Source organism: Suncus etruscus, chromosome 4 (genome assembly GCF_024139225.1).
Source record: "Suncus etruscus isolate mSunEtr1 chromosome 4, mSunEtr1.pri.cur, whole genome shotgun sequence".
Lineage (NCBI taxonomy): Eukaryota > Metazoa > Chordata > Mammalia > Eulipotyphla > Soricidae > Suncus > Suncus etruscus.
This window is the reverse complement of record NC_064851.1, coordinates 159863439-159883512: the sequence shown is the minus strand read 5'-3', so window position 1 is coordinate 159883512 and position 20074 is coordinate 159863439. Positions and strand designations below refer to the sequence as shown.

The 20074-nt window shown below is 46.0% G+C and overlaps 1 protein-coding gene across 1 annotated transcript; it reads right to left on the bottom strand.

Annotated features, from left to right (window-relative positions):
* Nucleotides 1-7778: 7778 nt before the first annotated feature.
* On the bottom strand, nt 7779-18261 carry PPIC (peptidylprolyl isomerase C). Its single transcript, XM_049771408.1, has 5 exons — nt 18122-18261; nt 13386-13499; nt 12542-12635; nt 11374-11558; nt 7779-8078 (listed from the first exon to the last, which is right to left on the bottom strand). Exons 1-5 carry the CDS (start codon nt 18233-18235, stop codon nt 7950-7952), a joined length of 636 nt encoding a protein of 211 aa, XP_049627365.1. The 5' UTR covers nt 18236-18261; the 3' UTR covers nt 7779-7949.
* Between the last annotated feature and the right edge of the window lie 1813 nt (nt 18262-20074).

The window sequence follows — 20074 nt, the reverse complement described above, 5'->3', positions numbered from 1 at the left end:
CCACTTAGTCCAGGAGACTAAGATCCCCCATGCCAAACTGGTCTTCAGGGCCATGTCTGGCAACTGGGCTCTGGGGGGAGGAGGGAAACTCTAATCCCATGCTTTTTCAAACTGGAGAGGAAGGTTGCAGCTGGACCCAGAAGATCCCACATGCCAGGATTACTGCTCCTCTTCTACTGGCACGGCTGGGAATCTGGACAGACAGCTGGCCAAAGGCCTCCAGGACTGACCAGTTAGTCCTGGAGACCGAGAGCCTGCCATGTCAAGCTGGCTTTCAAGGCCAGGTCTGGCATCTGAGCTTTGGGGGAATGGGGAGGAGGCAAACTCCTCTCCCATGCTTTTTCATACTGGAGAGGGAGGCTGCAGCTGGACCCAGACAATCCCACATGCCAGGATTCCTGCTCCTCTCCTATAGGTATGGCTGGGAATCTGGGCAGACAGCTGCCAATGGCCTTCTGGGCTGACCACTCAGTCCAGGAGACCGAGATCCCCCCATGCCAAACTGGTCTTCAGTGTCTTCAGGGCTCTGGGGGGAGGAGGGAGGAGGGAAACTCCTCCCATATTCATACTGGACCCCCACAGCGGTGTCTTTTCTTACTAATAATCATTTTTATAATTATTTTATATTTTATATATTATATATTTTATATATTATTTTATATAATAATATTTGCGCCCACATGACAAATATACTTTTTAAGCATTATCTAAAAATGTTCTTCATTCTAGACTGTTCCTAGGAAAGGAAACGGAATACCAAAGATTTGGATAACACTCAAATAGATCTTTAAAGTCAGTCTTTATGCACGTGATGTTCCGTACTGACTCCAAGCCGAAATCACAAACAATTCATATATACACACACACACATATATATATATATATGTGTGTGTGTGTGTGTGTGTGTGTGTGTGTGTGTGTGTGTGTGCAGCCTGTCATCCTTACCCAGAATAGCACCAGCAACACAGTCTAACACCATATGTTTTTGTATGGGCACAGTAAAAAAAAGGGGAAACCATAGACACAGAAACAAGAACTTATCTTCTAGGGATAAGAACTCACTTTTTATAGCAGAAGGGTGCCTCCCATCCTGAACATGTGTCATGTGGATACAATCATCCCCAGGAGATTGGACATGTTAGTCCAATCTGAAACCCCAGATCCCCGACATAGAAATGATACAGCTCTGGGCAACACCACCAGGAACTAAGCTCCATTGGGAGATTTATAACACTACTCTGGCACCAACTTGTGCCAGTTTTGATATGACAACGAGGAAAGGAAAACTTGACCTAAGATCAGGCTGTCCTATCGCATCACCTAACACTATATGGAAATCATAAGAGATATCATCCTTTGAACTGTGAAAAATAAGAGCACCAACAACAGAAAACTGACTTTGACAACCGTGACTGAACAGAGCCTACCTTGGGACTAATAAGGAAAACCCTACCCTAGGCTGTAGTCCAGAACACATAAAAAACAACAACAACAACAACAAGATGTCTTATTGCAGAGGTCCAACTTGGACAACAGAGACTGAGCAGAACCTTTGAATCCATAATATCCTAGACTTCGTCTTAGGGACTGAACGAAAACAGGGAGCAAGTGTTACAGAAGACTGAACACCACAACAATGATGGATAGGAACCTCTAGTCTAGAACCTAGAGACTCTATCCTAGACCCTGACCTATAACCTGCACAAATACCAAGATTGCTAGCTACAGTGGCTTGACTTTCTCACACACAACCGAGAGAAAACTTTCCTGGCATCACAAAAAAGTCTTTGGGATGGGATAATGAGTATATATGGAGCCAGGGGTTGATCCCATGATGGTATGCTTCAAGGATGGAGAAACCCTGAATCTCTTAGGCCACGGGAATTCCCTTTCTTCCCCAATGCTTACTGTGCCTATGCAAAAAAAAAAAAAAAAAAAGTGTGTGTGTGTGGGGGGGGAACGCCAAACCCTACCACTCCAGCACCCATACTTTTTCTTGTTTTGTTTTGATTTGTTAGTTTTTGACTTTATTTTCCTTCTCTTTTTCCTTCCACTTTTCTCATTCTTTTTCACTCTTGTGGTTATTATTTAGAGATTTATTTTTATTTTTATTGCCGGGTCCATTTTTTTTCTTTTTTTTCTTCCATTTTTCTTTTCTTTTTCTTCTCTCTCTCTTCTTTCTTTTTTTGGTAGTTGTCACCAAATTTTTTTCTCCCCTTTTTCTTATCCTTTTTATCTCCAATGACGGTGGAATAGATGCTCAATCTACAACAAACTGTAAAGGGGAGACCAGTTGCACTAGCATACTGGGGGGGGGGGGGTAGAGGAGGGAGATATGGGATGCATCCTAGGAACAGGGGCTGACGGAGGATAGCACTGGTGGTGGGAATGCCCCCCATTCATTGTCACTATGTACCATAAATGATGCAGTGAAAGATTTGTAATGCACTTTGGTCACAATAAATATTAAAAAAAAATACCTAGTCCCAGATAAATGCTGTGCTCCAGTTCTTTAAGCCATCTGCCAAGCCCATTTTTCTTTTGACCCAATAAACGACAACTATACGGGCATGGGGAACAGTTCAGAGAGGAAGCCTGGTGCGCAGTTTGTTTTAGGGCTGGAAGGTAAAGGTTTGTGTTTTGAAGGTGAGACATAAAAATGACTGGTGGGGATAGTAGTAAGAGTTGCTTTGAGGGCCTTCTGACCCCAGAGCCTTAGGACAGGAGAATCTCTCTCTCTCTTTCTCTCTTTCTTTCTCTCTCTCTCTCTCTCTCTCTCTCTCTCTCTCTCTCTCTCTATATATATATATATATATATATATATATATATATATATATATATATCACACACACACACACACACACACACACAGACACCCTCCTCATTAGCTCCTGGGTCCACAGTACAAGGAGTGTGCTGTTCTAGGCCCTCTCGGGCCCCTCCAAATCCACAACTCCAGAAAATCCTGGGACCAAAATACTACGCACATTTTGTTTTATTTTTTCAGTTTTTATATGGATTTTTCTTCAGACAGGGCTCCTGGAACTCATCACCAAAATTCTGCAGTAGTCCCCCCTAATCTCTAAATAGCTCTAGAGCATAGTAACTCTCATGTCTCCCAACGGGCTCCACTTCATGTCTCCCCCAAAACTCCCCCTTGGAATAAATTTTGCCGAATTCCTTTTCAACAATATGAAAAATTTTTTTGATATGAAAAATTTTAAATAGCAACACTTTGGATAAAACAAAGGATGAGCAGGCTGGAGCTAGTATAGTCAGTCATGCATGCCTCACACACAGCCAACCAGATTTGGTCCCTGAAATCCATAAGGTCCCCTAAGCACTGCCAGGAGTTATTCCTGTATACAGAACCATAAATGCTGTGTGTACATCACTTTCCCCAGAAACAAAAAGAAAAGAAAAGGATGGGCTAAGGCAGCCTGGATGTTTTTGATTCTTTATTAAAGTTATTCAAGACTGAGCCATGATAATGGGCCCAGTGATCTTAGGGTCTAGCACAGTTTTCATTTGATTCCAAGGGTGCCCTTGGCTACCTATGTGTTTTCTTAGCATTACAACTGGCAAAGCAGCATATTGGAAAGTCTCTGTAAAACTTTCACAGAAAGCTTGGTGTTTTATGAAGCAGTAGTTTAGAGCCATCAGTGTACTGGAAATTCTGATAGGTCCTGCCCAGGAAAGGTAGCCTTGTTCTGAGGCATCATTAGCATGACGGTCACTGTCCTTCCTCAGGTGGTCTCAGCGCTCCAACACATCTAAGCACATCAATTCTCTGTTATTCCTGGAGTGAGTCCATGTGTTCAGACAGCTGAAGGTGTGAGCTCCCAGGTGTGGCAGAAAGCAAGTGGCAGGGACACTTACAGGAGCTTGTGGGCATTCACGTGTTTGTAATGAAAGGCTCTGTTCTGTGAAGAGAGAAATTTTGTCTCCCATGTCTTTCCCGGTAATCACCATGAAATATTTGTTTCCTTTTTCTAATTATTACCAAGAGATGTGCACAAGGAAAAATGGCAAGGCTGAAAGTATTTTAATCATAAATATAAGAAAAGTTTCTTTAAAAATTCACCTGGTTGGGGCCAGCGAGGTGGCGTTAGAGGTAAGGTGTCTGCCTTGCAAGCACTAGCCAAGGAAGGACTGCGGTTCAATACCCTGGCATCCCATATGGTTCCCTTCACGCCGGGGGCGATTTCTGAGCGCTTAGCCAGGAGTAACCCCTGAGCATCAAATGGGTGTGGCCCGAAAAAAAAATTCACCTGGTTGGGGCTGGAGAGATAGCACAATGGTAGGGTGTTTGCCTTGCATGCAGCCAATCCAGGATGGACAGTGGTTAAAATCCGGTATCCCATATGGTCCCCAAGCCAGGAGCAATTTCTGAGCACATAGCCAGGAGTAACCCCTGAGCATCACCGGGTGTGGCCCAAAAACAAAACAAAAAAAATTTTCACCTTGCTGATTTTGCTAGCTTAGATCATATTGGGTTTCTGTATGAAAAAAGGAATTCCTTCTTTTTCCCTTCAAACAACCATTTTCTCCTATGATTCTTGGATTCAGCAGAAGCTGTTTCAAAACATGTGCATTTCCGTTCTAGCATGGGACACATGCTGAATGACCATTAAAGCCATTCAGGTTGCCTCTAGTATCTTGCAGTTATCAATAAGTTCACACCTATATGTACACACCAGTTTTCTGTTGTTGCTATATTGAAGGCTTTAGAATATAGCTTATAAGGAATCAGCTCATCAGAGACTAAGCAACGAAAAAATTGTATTTGCTTTCATAGCAAAGTACCAGGATTTGGAGGTCAGGCATGGCTGCAACCAGGGATTCTTTTTTTTTTTTTTTTTTTTTTTTTTTTTTTTTTTTTTTTTTTTTTTGGTTTTTGGGCCACACCCGGTAATGCTCAGGGGTTACTCCTGGCTATGTGCTCAGAAGTTGCTCCTGGCTTGGGGGACCATATGGGACACCGGGGGATCGAACCGCGGTCCGTCCAAGGTTACCGCAGGCAAGGCAGGCACCTTACCTTTAGCGCCACCGCCCGGCCCCGCAACCAGGGATTCTTACTGCTTGCAGGAACCTATCACTTGGAACAACCTCCAGCTACACTGATTTTTTTTCTTTGTCCTGTCCCTTTACTTCTCTCAGAAAAAGAACAGGTCTTTCCCAATTTCTCCAAGGCCCCTCCCTGGTCAAGATTCATTGACACTCCTGGGATAAAATTCCCATTTCTATGTCAGACTCTGGGCCAGAGTGAGCAAGGTTCTGTTTGGCCAACAACCAACTTTTCATCAACTTGTTCTGTACATATTTTCCCCCTTTTTACTTCTTGAGCCCACCAGTCTGACCTTTGCCTAGGGCCTCTGTGTTCATTCCTTCTATTCCTATTCTTCCCCCAATGTCTACATGGTTTTAATGCCCTCACCCCAAATGAGGTTTTTCCTGCCATTTTCTTTATAGACATATAACCACCTGATGGCCTGATATTTATTATGTGGCATCTTTTCTATAGGATGCCAGGCCTGGTAAGTACCTTCATCTGGAGCTTGTGCCCAATCTATATTCAAGAAATTTGGGAGGAATGTTCTGAGTCCCCAAGGGAAGTGAGTGGCCATTCCCAGAGCAAGAGGATTGGATGCTGGAGGGACCAAAATGGTGATGGCTACAACAATTCCATGTCACAAGAGTATGCCTCTGGAAGAGTGTTACCAACCCAGGACCCTTGGCTTCACTGGCTCTCAGCATCACAGAAATGGACACAAGCCGAGGGTGGGGTGGGGGATGTATGCTACTTATTGCCTGAATGCTTGTGTACATGGGGGGACAACACAGGTGAGGCCTGGCTTTGGTCAGGGGTAAAGGTGACTCTCTTAACAAAGACCAGGGAATAGTTCAGTTGGTTTGGGGGCCCATACCCATTGATGCTCAGGGGTCACTCCTCCTGGTACTGAGGAACTAACCAGGCTTCCAGCATGCCAGTAGGTGCATTGAGTAATCCCTCAGCCCTGGGACAGTTTTAAAGAGAGCCGGGTCTGAGAGCTTTATGGGCCACTGCCAAGTTTCTGGGGACCTTCAAGGCTGTACCCAACAATGTTCAGGGCTCCACATGGTGCTGGAATAGAACCTGGGTTAGTATACACTAGGCATATCCCTACCCTCCATAGTATCTCTGTGCTCCTATCTTCCTTTCTTGCCCCAGAACACTTCAGGCTCTTGAACTTGTTCTTCACTTGGCCAGAAAGACCCATATTGCAGATTTCACCTGTCCAAGTTCTCCTACATCCTGTCCCCATCCAGGCTGAACCTGAATGCCTTTCTTCAGTATCCACTTCCCCATCCCTACACTCCTCCCATCCCCTCCACTCCACCCCTCTTGACCTCCAGGACACATGGGCACCTTCTCTTGAAAGCATTCGGTATAAGTTTCTCTTCTCACTGTGCATTCCTAGAACCACAAAACATCAGACTGGTACCTGGCACATGTAAGACCTTAAACTCATTTTGTTGGAGGGAAATAGACACTATCTTCTCCAGAAGGGCTGGGACAAGCAGATTGTGTGTCTGAGTGCTACTTCCTCTCAAGGGGCTGCTTGAGAGGTAGGTATTCATATGGGAACCACTGGCCATGGTGTCTGGAGATTACCAGATTCATCACCTAGAGTACCTAGGGTACCACAAGGTACTCCTCCATTCATGTGAATTTAGGCTGTGTCTTCATTCCCATGACGTAAGTGGGAACACAGATAATTCCTTTTTGTGGGAACAAACTCAGTGGAACTTTTTCTGCTCAAGTATTTGAGATGAATTGGGCATTTTTGCCCAGTTCTATCCTGAACTACCAGGCAGTGGTGCTTTTCTGTCTGTTTCTCATAAGACACTTGTTAATGGTAGAACTCTGAGTTTAGTGTGGTGTGTTAACTTTTAAAAGGGCCATAAAGGAGGCTGGAATGAAAGTCCAGCAAATACATGGTCAATTTTAGTTAGAACCTTCGCATCCCATAGGGTCTCAGAGCACACCAGGAGCTATTCCTGAGCACGGAGCCAAGAATAACCCCTGAACACTTGCTGAGTGAAAATGAAGAAGTCATAAAATGAAAAGTCTTGCAAAAAGAGTTGATCTGAATAAAAAGGATTTAATATCAAGAACACCAGAGCACCTCTGATCACCGGGCTTTTGACATCAGTTATGTGAATCAAATCTCCCTTTACCTGAGAAGAATTTGAGTACAAAACAGTAACTGCGTGTCTTTAAGTGCTAAACATCAGCATCACTAAGCTTAGGGAATCACTGTACATGCAGCAAAGAACATGTCCCCAAAGGAAGGAGCGTTTACTGGTTACAAACACTATAAAACTAGCACCAATGGAGGCCAGAGCGATAGCACAATGGCAGGGCATTTGAGTTGCTTGCAGCCAACACAGGATGGACACCAGTTCGAATCCCAGCATCTTGTATGGTTCCCCTGAGCCTGCCAGGAGCCATTTCTGAGCACAGACCCAGGAGTAACCCTTGAGTGCCGCTGGTTGTGGCCCAATAGCCAAAAAAAAAAAAAAAAAAGCACCATTGGATGAAGTGATAGCACAGCTGTAGGGCATTTGCCTTGCACTCAGCCAAATACAGTACAGACCTGGGTTCGATCCCAGGCATCCCATTTGGTCACTCAAGCCTGCCAGGAGTGATTTCTGAGCACAGATCCAGGGATAACCCATGATCACTGCCAGATATGACACAAAAACAAAAACAAAGCACCATGGGTAGGGAAGGCTAAGTTCCTAAATATTTAGGGATTCACTCAGAAGTGATGCAAACTAAGCCCGGAGTGGTAGATTGTTGAGAACTTTCTTCTGATCTGAGACGAAGAGAAACAAAGCGAAAGTTGACGTGGAAGCTCGTCCCACGGAAAGGCCTGCCAAGTGTGCGTCTGGTGCTGCAGCGTCACCACTCAGGGACCTCGATCACAAAGGGTGTCTTCACGTCGATCTTGCCACTGTTGATGATGGTGCAGTCAGTGAGCGGACGATCATGCCCATCGGTAGCCTGAAATTCTATGGAGTGGACCACAGTCTGGGAAGAGAAAAGCCCACCTGTTGTCATCTCTAAAGTTCATTTATAAAGCCCTGGGTAAGTGGGTGACTTTCCCTTCTTTTTTTTTTTTTTGTTTTGTTTTTTTGGGCCACACCCGGTAACGCTCAGGGGTTACTCCTGGCTATGCGCTCAGAAGTCGCTCCTGGCTTGGGGGACCATATGGGACACCGGGGGATCGAACCGCGGTCCGTCTCCTAGGCTAGCGCAGGTAAGGCAGGCACCTTACCTCCAGCGCCACCGCCCGGCCCCGACTTTCCCTTCTTATTAAAAACGCTTATGCAGGCAGTCTAGGGCACATTCCAGAAACTGACATATGGCAAAATGAACTTCTCTCCATATCCTCATTAGTAAAGAACCAAATGCATATATTTCCTCATGTCTTATGAGTGTTTCGTGGATAAAAGAATGTAGGTATATTTGCAAGAACTTAACTTTAATAGAAGCTACTACTTCTATCCCAACCCAAGAATCTATAATGACTTCTGCCCTACTCTGTATTCTGTCTTAATAAAATGTGATAAAAAACAGAGTTAGAGGTAGATTGGTGGTGGGTTTGACCATTTGAAAGCTGACCCAAGCAATTCATCTGTAGGCTGAGCATGATACTAATGGACCTTCAAGTCACTGTTCTGGACAGGCTAAAAAAGGCTCTTTCCTGGAAACCTTTACAAGCCATGTACCTAGGAATCACACTAAAGAACTAAGGAATTCGTTTCTGGTGACTTTTCTAGAGAGAACTGAGATAAAAATAGCAACAGACTGGCTGAGTGCCTTGGACAGGGATCCATTAATAATCCAATATCCAGCCAACTTGGGCTAATATAAATTAAAATGCAATAGTCTTCCAATAATTACATGTGTTTCTAAGTAGAGTATCTGAGTATACATACACAAATACCTAAAGCAGTAGCTATATGTCTGAATGACCTGGCACAATTTTAATAAAAGGCCCCCAGAATTGTTAAAATGGAAAATTTCTATGTTGTACGTATTTTGTCACCAGTTCTGAAGTACTTATTTCTATATATAAAGTTCTAATTCTATACATCTGTTCATTTGACATGGAACTCATAAAGTTTAGTATTAACAAAAAGGCCTGATGATATCTTGAAGGATCAAGGGACAGAACTAGAGAGATTCTCCAAAGTACTTAGAATTGTCTGAAACAGGGGAGGGGGGAAAAAAAAAGAATTGTCTGAAACACACACACACACACACACACACACACACACACACACACACACACACACACCTGATTAGTGTTTCCCTCTGAAAGCAATCTTTTTTTTTTTGTGAGTTTCTCACAGAAGGTAGTGGCCTGTAAGATGTTCCTCTAACATGAGGCAGCAGCTTCCCAGTATGCATACTAATGGGTAGATGGGAAGTCATGACCAGAAGGAACCACAGTTTTTTCTGCATTCAAAAATACTCAAAAGAATTAATGAATTTGGGGCCAGGGTGATTGCAGCAGTAGGGCATTTGCCTTGCACACAGCTGACCCAGGACGGACCTGGGTTCAATCCCCAGCATCCCATATGGTTCCTCAAAGCCAAAAGCAATTTCTGAGCACATAGCCAGGAGTAAACCGTAAGCATCACTAGGTGTGGCCCAAAAACAAAAACAAAAACAAAAACAAAAAGAATGAATGAATTTACACTGTTAGGTGAGTAGAATTGGGATGGGTCCAGTAAAACAATAACAACAACAACAACAACAAAACAGACATGTTTAACTCACACTTGTATGTTAATCTAACTGTACAAGCAGAACCCTCAAGGAGACTCACAGAGTGGTGGAGTTCATTTTGGAGGGGGCCACACTCCATGGTACTCAGAGGTTACTCCTGGCTTTGTGCTCAGGAATCATTCCAGGAAGTTTCAGGGGCAATATGGAATGCTGGCGATTGAACCCAGGGGTCCAATGTCCTACCCACTGTGCTAGTGCTCCATCTCCTAGAGTTCATTTTTAAAAATAGATTCTTCAGTGGAGAATTGGGACTCATGAGTTCTTTATTGTGACTTCTTGTAAACTGCTGTCCCTGGTGATATGTTTCCCTGTTTCTCTCTCCTCCCACTTGCGAAGACAGCATCAGACTGGAGTGGATGCATCTGAGCTCAGAAGGAGTTTCTGAGTCAGCCGCTCAGTCCCCTACAGAATCCAGGACTGAAATAGAAGATGCAGAGAAGAATGGAAATGAGGGAGATTGGTTGGTTTGGATTTGCCTGAGGGATGTAGAATAACTGGCCTGAAAACTAAACAAAACGAAAGTGGAAGAAGGCAAGATCATCCAGGATGGTCCTGAGCTGGGTTGGCTCAGCTTTATAGGTGCCGATTTAGAACTACTTAGAGAATTACTTCAGGCAGTAGTTAAGGGGGACCCAAGAGTTTCAGGTAGATATTTCAGAAAGAAGACAGAAGAGAGCTCAGTGCATATCTGCATTCTAAGTTGGATCCTGGTACTACATATCCCCCATATTGTGGGAGGTCTATGGACTGACTCCCTTTGATAAACTTTGAGTCACAGCAGCAAATATATTTGAATTCTCTTTGATAATTTTGTTGCTATTGTCCATATCTTTGAAGCTGACTTGTATCTGGTCTGGTTCTGAGTTTTTGTTGTGTATTTTTTTAAAAAGGGTTCACTTGTACTTGGTTATGAACTAATTACAAATAGCCATCCTAAGTCTTGCCATCTTATTCAGCACCTTCAAGAAGAGAGTTCTCTGTATTCACAAGGCTATGTAGCTAATTTCCAGAGCATTTCACCTTGTAGAAGTGAAACTCTGTGTCCGCTGGACTCCTTTCTTCTCTCAGTCCCTGGTGACAACCACTTTACTTTGTTTTTGTTTGTCTACGTCATATACCTCCTCTAAGTAGAATCAACTCATCTTTTTGTGACTGGCTTATTTTACTGCACAGAAAATGCTCCAGGTTTGTCTGTGTCACAGCATGTGTCAGGTCAGCCTTCCTTGGTGTTGCAGGATACTGCCCCACTGTATGCAGGTATAGGACCTGGCTTTTCTGGGTCATGCTATGTAGTTTCTGTTTATATCAAGTAAATTAGTATCCTGAATATTCATTTAGAGAATATTTATCTAGAGAAATTAAATCCTCAACTTTCCCTATGTCAGGTTCCAGTTTTTACCCATTAAAATGCCAAGCCACATATATTAACCTATGAAGGGCAGCTAGCCCACAATACCCATCCACAGACTAAAAATTAACCACTCAAGTATTCTCATAATCAGAAGTTTTCAATGAGAACAAAAGTTACCATCCCATCGATGACTTTCCCAAAGACCACGTGTTTGCCATCCAGCCAGGTGGGCTTGGTCAAGGTGATAAAGAACTGGGAGCCATTTGTGTCGGGCCCTGCATTGGCCATGCTCACCCAACCGATGCCATAGTGTTTCAGCTTGAAGTTCTCATCGGGGAACGTCTCCCCATAAATGCTTATTCCTGATGAGAAAAACATAAAAGAGGGTTAGCATAACTCCTGTGACCAGGAGTTCCTCCAGGAGAAACAAGAGATTGTAGTGACATTGGTCTAGAGACCCTAGTAGCAGGTAGGGATGTGGAACAGAAAGAAGCAAAGTCAAGGGGAGGAAGAAGTAGACTCCTCAGAGAAGCAGGGCCCAGGGACTAAAGCATACCCACAGCCAGAAGCCTTAAATACTGCATATCATGCATAATGGCAGGCCTTCTGGTCTCTCACCTAGGCCCACACCAGACTCAGCTGATTGGGCTCCACGATGAAAAAGGAAGGAACTAGACGGTAGGAGTTGTCAAGCCAGTGGGAACATGCTTGATCATCACTATCTTGAGAGTCAAAGAATGTCTACTCAGCATCCAATCTGGTATGTCCCACTCTGATCCAGGGTCTGCCTCTACATCTGTATTGGGACACACATGGTCCTCATGTGTTCTATTCCTGGTTCTGTGCATAGGAGTGGCTCTGGAGGCGTTATGTAGTTTTAGTAATCAAACTGGGGTAGCTGCATGTAAGGCAAGTTCCTGATCTACTATATCACCTCTTCAATCCCTAAATCCTATTCTTTCCTGTTCCAAGTAGCCTGGAATACTCAAGTACAAGATTTTAAGATCCACCACGGTTAAGGGGATTACAGCAAGGAGGAGCACCCAGTGCTGCAACTTGAATTTTATGGTTCTGTTTTTTGAGGGTGCTCAGGGGTCCTTGGCTCTATGCTCAGAAATCACTCCCTGCAGGCTCAGGGGGACCAAACGGGATGCTGGGATTCAAACCATCGTCCTTTTGCATGCAAGGCAAATCTCTACCTCCATGCTATCTCTCCAGCCCCATATGGTTCTGTTTTTAACATCTTGTTATTCAACAACTTCAGTGAAACTTGGCTTCACCTATGCTTTTAATCAGTAAGCAGGAAGGGAAAAAAGAAAAGAAAAAGAAAGAAAGCAAACATTACCACCAGTGCCATCTCCCCTGGTGAAATCTCCGCCCTGGATCATGAAATCTTTGATGACGCGATGAAATGTGCTTCCTTTGTATCCATAACCTTTCTAAAGAGATTACAATAGCTGAATATACAAGCATGCATGACCCATCCTGAAAGATAAACTAAAGTATTTCTCTGGAAATAACAAAATGAGAAAGTCACACAAACTATTTCTAGAACTGTATTGAGTTATTAAGAAACATTGATCAGAAAATGAATTAAGAAATAGACTACAAAAAAAAACCATAAAACAATAGAAAGGGGCCGGAGTGAGAGCACTGTTGGTCGCACAGCTGACCTGGGACTGGGCAAGGGGGTGGTATTCGATCCCCAGCAACCATATAGTCGCCGGAGCCTGCCAGGAGTGATTTCTGAGCACAGAGCCAGGAGTAATTCCTGAGTGTCACTGCCCAAAAGCCAAAAAGAAAAGAAAAGGAAAAGAGAAAAAACTAATTTTCTGTCAGTTTCTAGAAGGCTTAGAATGCCAGAGTGCCTGAAGAATTCAGATTTTATGAACAAAGAATGTAAATAGATTTAAATATAAGTCTAACATAATATATATTTTCACAGAAGACCTCATTCTGCTTGGCTTAAAGCAGAGCAGGGATCTTATTTCTGCCAAGAGTTGTCTGGATATTTATAATATCATCCATGGTCCATATAGTACAGACAGATAAACCTCAAACAGCTGGTGAGAAAGGCCAGACCCGAGGATTTCTCAGGCCTTCTACAATGTGAGGCTATTTCTCACCATTAGCTTAAAGGTAAAAAGATCTGACTTTGGACGTAGAGAAGAAAAGCAATTAGAGCCTACCTCTCCAGTGGCCAGAGCGACAAAATTTTCCACCGTCTTGGGGACCACTTTTCCAAAGAGACCAATCACAATTCTGCCCACATCTTTGTTTCCGATTCTCACATCGAAGAAGACCTGAGTGCGGTTTGAAAGCAGAATGGAAAGTTAGAACTTGAAAAGGTCACACATCCAAGAGAAGTAAAATAAAAATCCAGTCATTTCAGCACATCGGAAAGCCTGGCCCAGCAGGACTTTATGGAAGGACAGGATTAAATGAAAGACGCTCTAACCCCATTCTGTGGGTACATTCCACTCACACACATTCCTTCAAAACATGTATGTGAGCACCAAGGAGGGCCCAGACATTGAAATAACTCAGATTAACCATAGTCTCTTAATCAACTCCATGGTGGGAATCTTGCCATAAACAGGGGGAAGTGCAGTTAGGGCAGAGAAGGGACCACCATGACAATGACAGTTGGAAATGATCACTCTGAACTGAAAGGAGATAACGTGATCTGTATGATGCACCTTTAGTAACTATATTGCAAACCACTGTGTCTAAAAGGGAGAGATTGGTTTTCTCTCAGTTTCTAGAAGCCTTAGAGTACCTGAAAAATTCAGATTTTATGGGCAAATACTCTAATAGACTTAAGGATATTTCAGGCTCTGACTGCAGAGTCAGGAGTAAAGCCAGAAGAAAATTGTCTGCCACAAGGGAGGGGAGGGGGTAAACTGGGGACATTGGTGGTAGGAAATGTGCATTGGTGAATGGTGTTGTACATTGTATGACAAACTCAATCATGAACAACTTTCTAACTCTGTATTACACTGGGACTTGATTAAAGATTTTTTTTTATAATAGACTCAGGGGCCAGGGAGGAAATACAAATATCTGGAGTACAGGCCTTCCATATACAGTTGGCCACTGGTCCCTAAGTGTGGCCCTTGGGCCCCCAAAGCAAGTGTAGACCTGATGACCTCCAGCACAGCTGGGTCCATGCAACATTACATCACATATTTCTTCAAAAGATTACTTTTGAATTCATGATGAATAAAATCAAATCACCATCTTTGAAGGCAAGAGGAGGAGGCTAAGGATGTGGATCCATTTGTAGAGCAGATGACCTATATATCTCAATGACTAGATTTGACCCCAACTGATCTCACGGCCATGCTCTATTATTCTCACAAATTGTATGATTTCAATATATCTGTAGGTATAAAATATGTGATATACTTATGCATACTCACATCTAATAAAGCAACTGTAAAAAAAATACAGGCAGGGGTGGGGAAGGTGGGAGGGATCAGTGGTGGTGGGAAGCTGCACTGAAGGGGGTGTTCTGTTTATGACTGAAACCCAACTACAATCACACTTGTAATCATGGTGCTTTAATAAAGATTAAAAAAAAGAAAATAAATTATTTTTGAGAGTAGTCAAGCATTGTCTTGGAGCCCCCACCACACCCAGAATTAAAGATGAACTCAAGATAGAACAATAGTACATACAGCAGGTAGAGTGCTTGCCTTGCACGCAGCTGACCCCGGTTCCATCCCAGCATCCCAGATGGTCTCCCAAACCCACCAGAACTGATTGCTGGAGCAGAGCCACAAGTAAGCCCTGAACACTGTTGGGGGGTAGAGAGAAAATGGACTAAGTCCTTTCAGAAATGTCCAATGAAGCCTTTCAGGATTCTTTTCCAGCAGGCACCCTAAATCCTATAGCAAGTTTCTTTTTCCCAGTTTTTTGGGGGAAGGTCTGTGTGGAAACTTACTCATCCAGAACAGAGAAAACTGAAAAGACAGTATGGGAGATGAGCAACAGGCCAGCCTTTTAGAATTTTTTTTGTGGGTAAATTCCTCCACTGCTGATTTCCAGAGTGGTCAGAGACATCAGTGGTGCAGGATACGATGTGGCTCCTAAGACCCAGCAAAACACAGCCTGTCCTCTACTTAGGGCCCAACAAAGCCATCCCCTCTCCCTAGAGCTTTGTTCCTGCACCAATTCTTTCTCTACTGCAGCATTTTGTAGCAGCAGAGAGACAGTACATCCAGGAGAGGGTGTCATCTCTTTGCAGCTAATTTTTATGAGTTCTCTTGGGCTTTTCTTTCCCCTTCTCCCTTTCTGTTTTATCTGAAATAAAATTAAATACAGTTTGCTTCACAAATCACAACGTTAAGGTGAGACCAAGGCAGAATATCTTTGAAAAGGCCATGGAGACAAAGGGCAGTCTATTAGTGAGTTTAGATCATATGAACCAATTTACTATTTGAATGAGTTAAAAAGAGAGAGACATTCACAGGATGGCTTTAAAATATAGAAGAAGGGTTGTCAACGAAAAAAGATGTCTTACAATTTAGAAAAATCACGAAGTAAAGACTGTCAAGCTTAGCTCCAGACAGGAGCTGCTGCCAATACATCAGCTCATCTGTCATGGGATGATGTGATATTTAGTGCTCCGTGTGGCATTTCCCCCCTTTTTTTTGCATGGCCAAAGCAGCAAAAATTGTGCTATTGTTTATAGAACAGAACTTGATGAGTGGCACAAAAGACAAAAGTGCTGGAGAAGAGGCAGCACCCCCAGAACAGAGCTGACCCAGGAGCTGGTAGCAGGGGGGTCAAGAAAAGATGCTTTCTCCAAAGAAATAATTAAGTTCCTGGAATCAACTCAATAAGGATACAGCCACAGGGAAAGAATTGAGGACAGGCATTGTCTTAGAGAAACACCAAAGGAACCCTAAAATAGCCCTTCTAGACTGAGAGGAGCGGGCCCTCCATATACCTGGAAACCAGAGTGAGGGAAGTTCCGGAGACCAGTGGGAGAGGGTTGGGGAGGCTTGTCTGCCCAAAGCCCGCCTGCATGGCTCTACCTCAACGTGGATTTTCTTAGTCTGACCCAAGTAGGAACATGGCACTCCCCAACACACACACACACACACACACACACACACACACACACACACACACACACACACACACACACACACACACACACACTGCAGCAGCAGCATCCTGCAGGTTTATTCATGAGGGCACAGAAACAGAGTGAAAGGAGGGGAGAAGGTAGCTCAGTGGTGGAGCACATGCTCTGGGCTCTATCTCTTTACTCTCACTGGCACCACAAAAGAAGAAAAGAAAATATGACAATTTCCCCCTTTTGCAGCCTCAAATCTCAAACAAACACTGATCAAAATCTATTTTGGGGCAGTGGCAAATGGGTTGGGGGGGGGTTTTATATCCAGCAGGACCATGTTAATGCCAGGGATTGAACCTGGGAGCTCTTGATTAAAATATTTTTAATTAAAAATAACTAAGGTAGGGCCCGGACAGATAGCACAGCGGGGTTTGCCTTGCAAGCAACCGATCCAGGACCAAAGGTGGTTGGTTCGAATCCCGGTGTCCCATATGGTCTCCAGTGCCTGCCAGGAGCTATTTCTGTGCAGACAGCCAGGAGTAACCCCTGAGCAAGGCCGGGTGTGGCCCAAAAACCAAAAATCAAAAACCAAAAATAAATAAATAAATAAGGTACAAAACATGGGAATGGAGGGAGAAAACTCAGTGGACTAGAGAACACACACACTTGGCATGTGGGAGGCCTGGGTTTGATTCCCCACAAGGTAGTAGTGCTCAAGGGAATAAATTGCCCAAACCCCCTTTCCTGAAATTTAGAAACAAGGCAGCATAAAGGCAGAATGGTTACCTGATGCAAGGTACATAACAGCCAGAACAAGTAAAAGAATAATCAGAACACCAAGCACCCCCATGACAGTGCCCAGGACTATCACCCATGTTTTGAGGAATGTTGTGGGCCCAGAGAAGGCATAAAGGAAAAGGTGTGGGGACAGACACCTACTCTGGAACCAGACTGACCTCCAGCCCCTACTGGCAGAGGCCCAGGGCAGGACATGTGTGTGGCCTGTGAGCAGACAACGCCTGCAGAAGAATCAGTGCCTTCAAACAATCCAAATCATTTGCTCAGCCCTTCTAATCTGCAAAGCTGGCCCTTTCTCTGTCCAGTTGGGAGAAAGTGGATGGGCCCATATACCTCCTCCCAGCTGAGCTCCTCCTGCTACGAGGTGGAGTCTAGGAGACAGGCCGGAGTTCATTTCTGGTGCAACCGTATCATTTCCCCTGACTTACTCCAGACTGATCATTAATGTCCCCTACGTTCAGACTCCAAGGCCCAGCACCCATTTTCTCCTCCCTCTGTCCCTGTCTCTCCCCGCAGACTCCCAAGATCTGCCAACCGTCCAACCTTGGAGCCAGCCGCCTTCTAGAAGGACTGGAATACCCAGAAGGTCGCAACCCCTGGCACCCCAACGGGGATGGAAATCAGTGCTGCCCACTGGCACCATCCCCGCTGGCACCATCCCCGCTCGTGCGCGCGCGCCCCTTTCTCCAACCCGGGCTCCCTAGGCCTCCAGGCTCGGGTCGTCCGTGGGCTCCTAGAGCTGGTTCTTAGGTTTCGGGGTCTGGGCTGCACCGGGGCACTCGGGCTCCCGGTCCCCCACTCCCGGGCTCTCTCTGGGCCAGGCCCCGAAGCTGCCACGCGGAAGGAAGGAAGGAAGTGCGCGCGGGCGGGCCTGCGCTCCCCGGGGACCGGGCCTGGCTTCCCGGAGGCGACCCTGGACACTCCGCGCGCCCCGTCCCGTCCCGTCCCCCAGGGGTGCGGCCCCGCTTGCACCCCGCCCGGCCCTGCAAACGCGACCCAGTCCGTCCCCCCCTGCACCCCGCCGGCTCGCTGCCCGGTCACCTTGGCCGTCACCGTGGGGCCCCGTTTGCGCACGCCCGAGGCGCCGGGCCCCGCGACCAGCAGCAGCAGCAGCAGCAGCGGCCAAGGCCAAGGCAGCCCGGAGCGCGGGCCCATGGTCCAGGCGGGGCGCGGGGCGCGGGGTGCGGTCCGGGCTCCGGGCGCGGGACCGACTCGGGCGGCGGCGCCTGCGCGCAGCTCCGGCTCCGCGGCGGGGTGGGGTGCGCGGGGCGAAGGGCCGGACCCGGGCGCGCTCCTCCCCGCCCGCAAGAACTCGGGGGGCGCGGCCCGAGGAGCCCCGGGCGCCGGAGGAGCGGAATGGAAGGCAGGCAGGAAAGAAGGCAAGAAGAAGGCTGGAAGGAGCGCGCGGCGCCGGCGAGGCGCGCAGTCCCGGGACCGAACTGGCACCCGGTGCGCGTCTGGGTTGGGGACCTGCGGGAAGGAATCGGGGGGCAGGTCTGGGACCTGCGCGCGGTTCGGGGTTCCCCAGGACCCAAGACAGTTAGTTCTAGAAGGCTATTGCTGGGACCTCCCCCGCACGGGCAGACAGGTGGACCCATTACCCGCACCCCCGGGCGGTGTGACGCCCCCCCTTGAGATGACTTAAGTGGAAATTAGAATATTTTATTTGCTTTAAAAAAAAAAAAAACAACAACAGATTTTAATGGGGCCGGAGAGATGGCATGGAGATAGGGCTTTGCCTTGCTTGCAGAAGGACAGTGGTTCCAATCCCGGCCTCCCACAGGGTTCCCTCTCCCTCCCCCCAAGAGCTTGCCAGGGGCGATTTCTGAGCGTAGAGCCAGGAGGAACCCCTGTGCGCTGCCGGGTGTCACCCAAAAACAAAAACAAAAACAAAACAGGTTTTAAGAGTAAGCGCTCCAGGGCCCGGAGAGATAGCACAGCGGCGTTTGCCTTGCAAGCAACCGATCCAGGACCAAAGGTGGTTGGTTCGAATCCCGGTGTCCCATAGGGTCCCCCGTGCCTGCCAGGAGCTATTTCTGAGCAGACAGCCAGGAGTAACCCCTGAGCACCGCCGGTTGTGGCCCAAAGAGTAAGCGCTCCGAAGATGAGCTGATTTCAGGGCGCGCCAAATGCTCTCTCCGATTTTGCCACACTCCTGGTGATGCTCAGAGGTTACCCCTGGCTCTGCCCTGGGGAATCACTCACTCCTAGCGGACTCCGAGACCTCACGGACCTGATCTCGAACCCGGATAGGGCTGGCCTTGCTGCACGCCCAGACTCTTCTCCCCTCTGCTGACTAGCTGGCCCCTCACTCTGATTTTTCATCTGGAAACTCCTGGTGCAGAAAGCGCCCCGGAATCTTGAGCTGGATTGGAATCCCGCGACTGGCGGGGCTTCGTTTTCTTTGGCATGTTCCACACTGAACGTGCATGCGTCTTAGAACAGAAAATAACGGGAAATGAATACTTTTGAATTAGGACTTTGAATGGATGGGACGCTCTACCATTTTTTTAAAAAAATATGTTTAAATTAAATCAATCACCGTAACATACAGAGTTAGCAAGTTATCACAACGCAGAGTACTAAGCACTATAAGATCACGGCAGAGTTAGCAAGTTGTTGACAGTTGAGCTTTGGTTGTACAAATTCCAACACTCGTCTCTGAAAGACTATATATAAACTTAACAAACTCTAAGTTGAGCGATTTGCAATACTGCTAATAATAAACAGGAAATAGGAAATGGTATCAGGCATACAATGATCCAACAACTCTACCACCGGTATTAGCATCCCACCCCTAGGTCCCAATGTCCCCTGCCATCGCACCCACCTCCTGGACAATATCAGTTCTATAGGTCATTGGCAGGTGCGGCAGTGTCTGTTGCCTTTGGCCAATGTTATGTTTGTCCTGTTTCTTTATATTTCACGTAAGAGAGAGGGCATCCTGTATCTGCCCCCTCTTCTTCGCCATGACTTCAGCTCAGCATTATTAAG

Bases quoted from the DNA above. Each gene is read 5' to 3' on its own strand.
- PPIC (XM_049771408.1), bottom strand. From the start codon at position 18,235: ATGGGCCCGCGCTCCGGGCTGCCTTGGCCTTGGCCGCTGCTGCTGCTG. The intron at 13,500-18,121 runs GTGACCGGGCAG...AACCGCACTCAG, and splicing joins GCCCCACGGTGACGGCCAAG to GTCTTCTTCGATGTGAGAAT. The intron at 11,559-12,541 runs GTAATGTTTGCT...TTTTCTCATCAG, and splicing joins CAGGGGAGATGGCACTGGTG to GAATAAGCATTTATGGGGAG.